At 40.7% G+C, this 9010-nt stretch overlaps 2 protein-coding genes across 2 annotated transcripts in view; one reads left to right on the top strand and one right to left on the bottom strand. All coding sequences in view use genetic code 11, as the record gives it.

The window, feature by feature from the left end:
* Positions 1 to 3403: 3403 nt before the first annotated feature.
* Positions 3404 to 7141, bottom strand: EGR_04232 (UTP--glucose-1-phosphate uridylyltransferase; the record flags this gene model as incomplete). Its single annotated transcript, XM_024493481.1, has 9 exons — positions 3404 to 3511; positions 3963 to 4219; positions 4304 to 4360; positions 4423 to 4516; positions 4714 to 4844; positions 5064 to 5336; positions 5688 to 5826; positions 6317 to 6499; positions 6899 to 7141. 9 exons carry the CDS (start codon positions 7139 to 7141, stop codon positions 3404 to 3406), a joined length of 1485 nt encoding a protein of 494 aa, XP_024352182.1.
* A 657-nt stretch (positions 7142 to 7798) lies between these two features.
* Positions 7799 to 9010, top strand: part of EGR_04231 (ATP-dependent DNA helicase 2 subunit 2) — a gene marked incomplete at both ends in the record, with an annotated part of 4844 nt that continues 3632 nt past the window's right edge. Inside the window, 5 exons of the mRNA XM_024493480.1 lie at positions 7799 to 7822; positions 8107 to 8205; positions 8246 to 8432; positions 8472 to 8520; positions 8557 to 8835. Of these exons, the coding sequence (XP_024352181.1) occupies positions 7799 to 7822; positions 8107 to 8205; positions 8246 to 8432; positions 8472 to 8520; positions 8557 to 8835 (638 nt within the window). The remainder of the gene's footprint in view (positions 7823 to 8106; positions 8206 to 8245; positions 8433 to 8471; positions 8521 to 8556; positions 8836 to 9010) is intronic.

Below are 9010 nucleotides of genomic sequence, written 5' to 3'. Positions count from 1 at the left end.
GATGCCTCGAAATTCAACAAAATGGACTCTTAATTTTTCCTACGCCCTGATTAAAACCTCTTTGCCAAATTACTCTTTGAGACGATAAATATAGCAAAAGTAACAGCAATGATAAACTTAAGTGCTTCTTTTAAAAATCTTTGATGCCGTTCTACAAATGGATACATGTGGCAAAGAAATTTAGGAATAACACAAAGCTTAAAAATGATGCCTACTTTAATTAATTTTTAAGGCTCTATTCATATCTTCTTATTCGGATATAACTAAACGCTGAACATTTAGGGCATATTTTGAACTAGAGTGATAACCAATGTCAAAGAAGCACCTGTACGCGGATTACCGAACGACAGAAGTGATTTTGAGAACCGTAAAATTGAGTCGGAGGCGTCAGGTTTTGACACCGCATACGAGTTGCATTTGAGTTGGTGTATTGCTCTGACTATTTGTATAACTCTTCTTTATAGTTTTGCTGACACATAGGGTTTCGCCATTGTAGTTTCGCTGAGCGGCATGGCCTTCGGTCCATTCCAATAGCCTCCCAAGATCTTCTGTGCGTGAATAATGCATGTTCTGTCCTAGCCATACGCCTTCTTTGGTCTTTAGGGAAGTCTGGAGGCGCTGAATTGTTGGCAATAGAATGCAAATCCTATTCTGAAGGACAAATACCCAGTTTTGTAATACTAAAGGCTAAACCATAATGTGATGAAGATGGGAAAATCCATTACAGTCTCTAACAGAAGGGTTAAAAAATGACGCTAACCTTTGACAACTACCCAGGCCAGTGTTCTACAAAAATCCTGTTAACATTTGAAGCGACTTTACCCTTGGACCATAAGGAATAGTTCCTTAAAAAGCTATCTGTGGTACCATTATGAAACTGGAGAGAACTCGGATGGGGCTGGGCAGCTCGGAAGTGGGAACAAAGTGGCTTTTAGGTTAGTGTTTTTACGATTGGTGATGGACATGCTCGATGGCTATCACATTAGTCCATTCTCCAACATGGTTTCCAGTGAAACTGCCAAGTGAGATCAGTGAAGTTGCGGTAGCAGAACTGCTTCATTGCACTTGAATACGACGGCTGATGCTGCTGATTGGTGGTTGATTTTCTTACAACCCCGACTACGTTGTGATGGTCAACGTGCGAGGTTGACCGAGGGGAGGGCCAGGGACGACACTTAAAAGACGATAGGTGACATGCAATTCTTTTGCTGTTTGTGCAACTCTTCGTTCTAATTTTAAAGATACGTAAAGCTCTGCTTTTATACTTCTACTAGGTGGCATGGCCTCTGAGTCATACCAGTAGCCCCTCAACTCCTCTGTTCGACGACAGTACATATTCTCCTTTAGAATTAGGTCTTTAATCGTCTTCAGGAAAGTCTCGGGACGATATATTGGCATTGGTGACAACCCTACCTCATACCCTTACTTAAAACCATTCCAAACTCTAGTGGGTAAATGAAGGACTGATATTACAACTAGGTTCTAAGATCTACTGTTAATTTCAATATACATCCTTAGGTTGACACTACTTTCAGCATAAATGATCACAAATTGTTTGATAATACTACTGAGAAAGAGCACAAATGAGCTTACAGTTTCTTGGAATAGGGCATTTTGTCATGTACTAGTAACTCTACTAAGGGAGACGCGCTTTACAACTAATGCATTACAATATTTCATTAATTATGGAATAAATAGTTAAAAATTAAACTTTTTTAACCAGAATTTGACTGCCAAACTAGAACCCAGAAGTTAGGAATTGCATTGAAAGATTTTCCTAATAAAATTATTTAGATTTATTCCACTGTAAGCAAAGTTATGAAGGAGGGTTCGGACTTGGTCCGGTTAGGTTTTGATTATTGTATATATCGTTCACCCCTTTATTCCCCATTACCAACTCTAGTCTTTAAGCTAATAGGATGGAAAATTAGAGGCCCATGGCCTACCAAACAAACACATGTGTTACAGGTGCTACTGCTCGAACAAAACACCTGGACAGTGCGAATGGTGGACAGGTTAATTAGGCGCACTCGTAGAGGTGAGACAACGAAGAGGAGGAAGGCGAGAACGCAATTAGTGCCTCGCATCGGGGTCACAGTGGATCCGGCCATTGCAGCGTAGCTCAAGGCAGCGCAACAAGAAATGTTTTACGAGCACTCGATTACAGGCCCCAGCGGCAGATGTACAAGTCAGCGCACGCAACACCCCTTCATCATTGTCATCGCCGCCGCTCAACATCTGGCGGCGTCGTTGTCTCCAACTGTCTCGGAGCCACAAGCTGTGCGACGCCAGCGCCGCGGTCAAAATCACGCTTCAGAAGCTACACTCTCTCCTTATTTGTGCCCTTAGCAGCAAATTGCCATGGTAGGAATGAGAACTAGGAGCACAGGTCTTTCTATTCTACTGCCTAGTGGCAAAGAAAGTAGCAAAAGCACGCAGGCGTTGACAGTGGACCACTTTATCCCATTTAAACGCATCACACTATGTATTGCATGTCAATGCTATTTAGTGAATCATTGGCCAGAGGATGTTTCAATTGTGTTTTGTTAACTGGTTATTTAACTCTCGGTTTTGGTAAAAGATTACTTAGGGGCTCCGCTATTGTACCTCCGCCGTGCATCTGACCTTAGGCCATGTCAGTAGCCCTCAAGCCCTAGTATGCGTCGACAAAACACACTCTACTCGAGTATTGTGCCTTCTTGCGTCTTCAAAGAAGACAAATTTGAGCTGAACAGTGAAACGAATCCCATATCACGTATGAATTTACTAAACATGGTTTTGTAACTAGTAGTTACATTTGCAAATTAACGTGGTTACTCTTAAACCTTCCTATTCGTTTTAATTCAACAAAGTATGGTTTAATTTCCCAATATCTCAAGGAAGTGATTCAATGAATCGTCACTCCCTTGAACTCAACAGAAGGATAGTCACTTGGCGCTATTCAGTTACAAAAATGAGCTTTTGATGTGGAATTAGAGAAAATGTGCATCTGCCAGATTTTGACCACAACGACTGAGAATTCCAGTTGCATTAACCTCCCAAAGTTGTATAACGTATGATCTTTGCATAGAATATATCAACTAGGCCATACGGGGTACTATTTTGCAATGAAGCTGCAAAGAAATGAGGGACTCAAGCCCAGAACTATGTTTGAAGTGGCAACCACCACAAGCTGTTCTTGCCAGGGGCAAAACTTTTCTCCTAAATATCGCCCCAGCTCTCTTTCATACATTTGTAAACGAAGAGAATATTTCTTACTAATAAATAATGATTACTTAAATTAATTAAATCAATACCGAGTAACAATTAAACAATATCAGCGGAAAAAAAAGAAACGAATAAATAAATCTCTGAGTGATGAAATGTTGGTGGAGTCGGTGCATCCTCTTATGTAGCCGCATGTTCACTGATTCGTCACACGCAGGCTTCCAGTCACCACCTTATTTTCAAGAACGGATCCGCCTGGAATGTCGAGTTGTTCTTTGTCTTTAGCAATTATTTTCACCGTGCCCTAAAATGAAAACCAACATTATGCCAATAAAGTGTTAGCCGGTGAAGTGTGTCCATACCCTTACTCCGACTGCATATCATTCACACAGGAGAAAAATTAATCTTTGCGGTTCATAGAGCTTCTGAAACGTCCCAACATTTTGAAACCTAGCTTGATTTGGATTGGTAAGTAGCGAATGATTGTCACTAATTTGTTTTGTAAGATCCGGTGACAAGTGAATACTTTGATGACGCTGAAGTAGCATGACACTTATAAGTGTGAGTGAATTAGAATACTCTCGAAGATAAATTACGGAAATGAATCGCGTAATATTTTATGACGCACTTCATTATCGCAAATTTTTTGTACCATTAACCAGGGCTTAGATAAAATTACAAATCCTGCAAAAAATGGAAGTATAAGTGTTTTTTAGGGACAAAATGGGGGGAAGGTCACTCGCCTTGAGCACAACATTTGGACCAAAGCGGACATCACCAGAGAGGGTAAGGTGAGAGAGGTTAACCATACTGGGAACAAAGGGTATTCGCAGTTGGAGGTCCTGGACGCTCTGGAAGTGGTGGTCTAGGTCAACAATGGGCAATGACGATGAGAGGCGCCGTGGAGATATAACAAGACTGCCAAACACCAAGGTGAACAGATTTGATCTCAAAAGCAGAAAATCTGATGTCATTTTGACCGGCAGGAAACGAGTACGTGGAACCTTCAGCCCTTGAAAGGATCAGCAAAACTCCTCAGCGCAAGGCAAAAAGCAAACTTGATTCCCACTCCTTAAAATCAAAGTACTGTGCTTACCCATTGATTTGTTAAAGCTTTTAATTGCTGCCCCAGCCGCCTCTTCCAGTTGAATTACTCGCGTTCCATCCTTTAGTGTTTTTCTACTCACAATAAGAGAGTATGAATATGAATATGACTGTAGAGAGCCCTCAGATTGATCCAGAGGTTGTTGGTATTGAAAATGTTGAATTTTTTGGCATTGAGAAAGTCCGCCGTGTGCTCGCTTGGCACCTTGATATGAGGACAATAAATAATTATTTTAATAAGCTTCATGCGGCTCCGGTGTGTTCACTAGTTATGGCGTTTTGTTTTTAAGAAGGCTCCAAATTTACAGTGTAATTTTAGATCATAAAAGCAATTCGTAGTTGTCGTCACAAATGCTACCAACTGGACCATAGCACAGATCAAGGGACATTATTTATTCCTACCTGAGCAACCTCAAGCAGACGCAGTCCACCTTTATAGTAAACCTGCGTTCCTCCTTTACGGTCTACCACTGTTTTCGTGGATACTTCCATGACGAATTCAAACTGCTGTTCTTCCAACCAACAAAGGATAGCTGCAATACAAGAGACCCATCTAACATTGCATAATAATGGTTCCAAACATTACTGAAATTGTAACAACCAGCCGTTTATTAGTGTACCGAGTCCACGTTGGAGGAAGAGGAGACTCATGTAGGAAAAGTATAAATAGGAAAAATTGTACTCGTATCTAAATGTCAGAGTAAGGAGGAGGATGTGGTGGTAGTGATTATTGTGATGATGCTTATGCTTACTCGGATCCGGTGAAGCACCGAGGTTGTCGATATTGGATATGAACAGCCAGGTCTTGCCCTCATTGTGGAACTTGTCCAATAGACCGGACTCTTGAAAGGATCGGTAGACATCCCCATGACCTGGAGGATACCAGGCATAGTAGTTTTTTGGTTCCAGTTGCATGGACTCAGCCAGCGGCAGACCTGTATCAGCACTCAGCCTCGGGAACCTAGCGCCGAGAAGCAAAAGAATCGCAATTTCATCGAACACAGATGACATGCTACAAGTTATTGCTACGACAAAATGAACATACAACTGGTGCTTTGTAGGTAGTTCCCTTGCTTCAAACTTATACGTACTGGATCTACTAGAATTGGATATGGGTTAGTGGCTATTACAATCTCCTTTGACGTAATAACACCAACTGAGGGAAGTACCGAAATATGAACCATGCATTTGAACACCTTAACTGAAATTAGCATTATTGCCCAATCGCCACAGCATGCGTTTAAGTCATTTTCCGAGACCATTTTCGACCTACATACCAATAGAATAGAAGGGCATTATGGATCTATGGTCTTAGACTCCTGAGAACGAAATACGTGATGAGAAGCAGGGTCATTGTTGAGACAATGACAGTCAACTTGCCTGTTCTGCTGGAATGTGTAAATCTTTGTACTCGTTTTCGGCATTTTTTTTAAGATAGGCATCTGTTTCTTGTTGTGTGTTGGATGAGTTCATCAATACTAAGGGCATATCCAAATTATAATTTGTGTTTAGGGCCTGAAGGAATAATGGAGATCTAGATTAGATTAAACGTGATAGGAATTGTTTGTCATCCACATTAATAAACGATTTCGAAACCTTAAGCAGCTATGACATTGCCTTCCAGGAGTTCAAAAACAATTCTGAAAATATATTTAGTCATGTTTTTTTTTGAAGTCCCCAAGTTACGGAGTAAATCAGAAGTTGAATATTGTTTAAAAACCTTAGTGCCTCTGAAGAAACATTTTTTGGTTAAATTTGTTAAAACACCCGTTCTAGGTTTTGCCAGCGATCTGATCCAACACTTCGCCAATTTGCGATCCCATAGTAAGGATGGCTTTTAATAAATTCCGAAATCATTACTTTTACACAGCACAATGACAAATAGTGGACGCCACATTTACTGGCTTAGCGGCAAGACTCCAACATTCTAAAAATAACGAACGACTTTTCCCAAGACGGAAGAACGTGAATCAAATCTTTCTGAAAGGATGACCAAATGACGTACCTCAAGTTGTTGCAATGTCAAGTCCAAAAATGTTCGCTCCTCCTTCACAGGAATTAGCGATTTGGGTCCACAACAGTCCATGCTTGTCCCGAGTCCCCCACCCAGCTTAATGACTACCAAGTGAGAGAGAGCATCCACAATGTCTGCTTCTTTTGGTATGACGATGTCCTCGTAGTTTTTAAACTAAGTGGAAAAATTACCACTTTACACCTTATTGGAAATGCAAAACATTCATTTCCAGTTTGGCTTGCGTTCAAATCCCATATATAAACATGGCTACTCAAAAACGTGTTGATTATGGTGATTTTCCAGGCAAACAGCCTTTATGGCAGTTAAATGGTTCATGTTTATGGTATAATTTACAGGATACCAGAGCTGTCAAATTAAAAATTCAAATTTTGGTGCCCAGTAACTTCGACATTGTAATTTTAAAGATGTTATTAATAAAAACACCCTAAAGTATGCTATTCCATTACAAATGATTTCTTTCACGGGTTACTCAATTATCTGCATAATCGCCAAGCATAAGTTGGAAGTCATAGAGACGGTACAGGAACCAACTTCTTACATATGATTTCTCACTCTGTTCAATATCGGTCCAGTCAAGAGAAATGCTAATTTTTTGTCTAGAAAACGTTTATAGAGGGAAATAAATGCCTCTTCTTCAAAAGCAATGTCAGACCTATTGGCTTCGGGTATCCCCGAGCGCATTCGTGTTAGCACTGCACGCATTCTGCCTTCTGCATCGATCTGTTGGACCTCGCAGACATTATTCGATGGTGAAATCTGTCCCTGCCCTGATGACGTGCTTACTACACCCTCCATGACCGCTTTCTTAGTGGTCTGATTTTCACGTGCTTCTATTGATCGACACGTGCAAACTCAAGGTGGGGACAGATAAAATTATAAGTGCAAAAAAAAGATCAAAAATGCGACTTTGCAGAAAGAAGGGGTAATGAATGATGCTAAATGAAAGAGAAGTGGACCCAATATTGCTAACAGACCTGAGCTAAACTATCGTTATTTGAGAGAATGGTTGCCTCACATAACCAGCATGTGTGAAGAATACTACAGACCTAATCAATTATTAAGTACTGCGAGTCTTAAATAAATTCCATTTTTAATTCTCAAATTCATAATTAAGAGATAACCTGGTGGGTAGAGTAAAAAACATGTTTTATTCCCAGAGAGGTAAGTAGATGGCCTCACTACTAAAATTTACATTACGTAGCTATGCTATTTCACCATCATGTCTTTACAAGTGTAATGAAATCTTAGCAAACCTTAGGCTAAATTTCTCATGCTCAAGGGTGGTTGATGACCTTGGCTCCCCACACGTTTGTTAGCTTATGGTGTGTCCATTGGAACAGCTAAGCTGGTTTGGTGGTTCATTGACTTTATTTTTACAGTTATTTTAATAATACGTTATAAGAGTAATTTAGGAATGGACCTTTACTAGAGTGTGTGTGGGAAGTTTTCGTCATGTGGGGATCTTCAAGTACTTTGGTACATCTTTGATTTTAGAACCTTATAATTTTGCATATATTCCGCGGTAGCTTTTTGGAACAATACCATACGAGGGAATTCCGGTACTTTTTTATTATGTCCGAGTTATGTTGGAGGTGATTTTGGCGGATAAGTATCTACTTTTTCATGAAGGTGTAACCTGTTGTTAATCACACAAGAAACTAGGACATCTGTTCCGTTGGCGTATAAGCTAAAGTGTTTTCTCTGAACAAACACCCGTTTCGAGTATTTGGTTTTATGAATATCTTCTGCTTCTCTGCTAGGCGTCGGCAGTTTGTGCCATTTTGGATGTGGGCGCGCACATGAACGGTTTGCCTCTCATAGAGGCAGCTCGATGTCTCACTCTGATGGCTCAACAGAGAGTTCGTTTTCTCCCTGCAAACCCTCACGCTTTTCATATAGCTTTTTACCCAGTCGAAAGAGCAGTTTGCACTTGTACTGGCTGGCACTGAGACCACTGACAACGAGCTGACCGATTCGAATGGGAATTTCGCAAATATTTCTCTTTTCCGACCACTCAAGCCCTATGACTGGGATTTGCTTGAAGCCCTTGATACGGGCTTTTCTAGCAGCACTACGAATGGAAACTGTATGAATACTTCTTGACTTGATTCACACTTTTCTTTAGTGATCGATGCCACATTCGTTGGAGTGGACCACTTGATGAAAGTGGCCAAGTACGCTATCCTTGTTTTTTTTTTCTATTTCGTTAGAACGCAAAAAGGCGGAGTAAACAAGCGTATGATTGTTTTGAGTAACCTTGAAGGTGAACTAGACTGCAAAGAAATAAATGAAGTGATCAGGAATTTGCAAAAGGCGGGCGTAAGCGTGGACTTTGTTGGAACGCATGTCCTCCCGAACAGCATTTTGAAGACTGAAGAGCGTGCCTTTGATACACCCATCAAGGGGGCACATTTGAATCGAATGCATAAACAAATGGCTGCATTTAACAAAATCCTTGCTGCAATAGGTGGTCAAAGCTTTACCTTCCAGTAAGCTTACTGTTTTTGCTTACCTACCATGCTGATTTTTACATTCTCTTGAATGGTAGCAAGGCCTGCTAAAGTTTTTTGGTTTTAACCTTGGTTCCTCATTCTATATGCTACTAGTGTGCCGCGGCATCGATAGGTTTGTCTTCCAGCTTACGCAATACCCTAAGCGTACTTA

The sequence above is a fragment of the Echinococcus granulosus genome (assembly GCF_000524195.1).
Source record: "Echinococcus granulosus chromosome Unknown EG_S00025, whole genome shotgun sequence".
In the NCBI taxonomy this organism is placed as follows: Eukaryota; Metazoa; Platyhelminthes; class Cestoda; order Cyclophyllidea; family Taeniidae; genus Echinococcus; species Echinococcus granulosus.
This window is presented reverse-complemented; position numbering and strand designations above follow the sequence as displayed.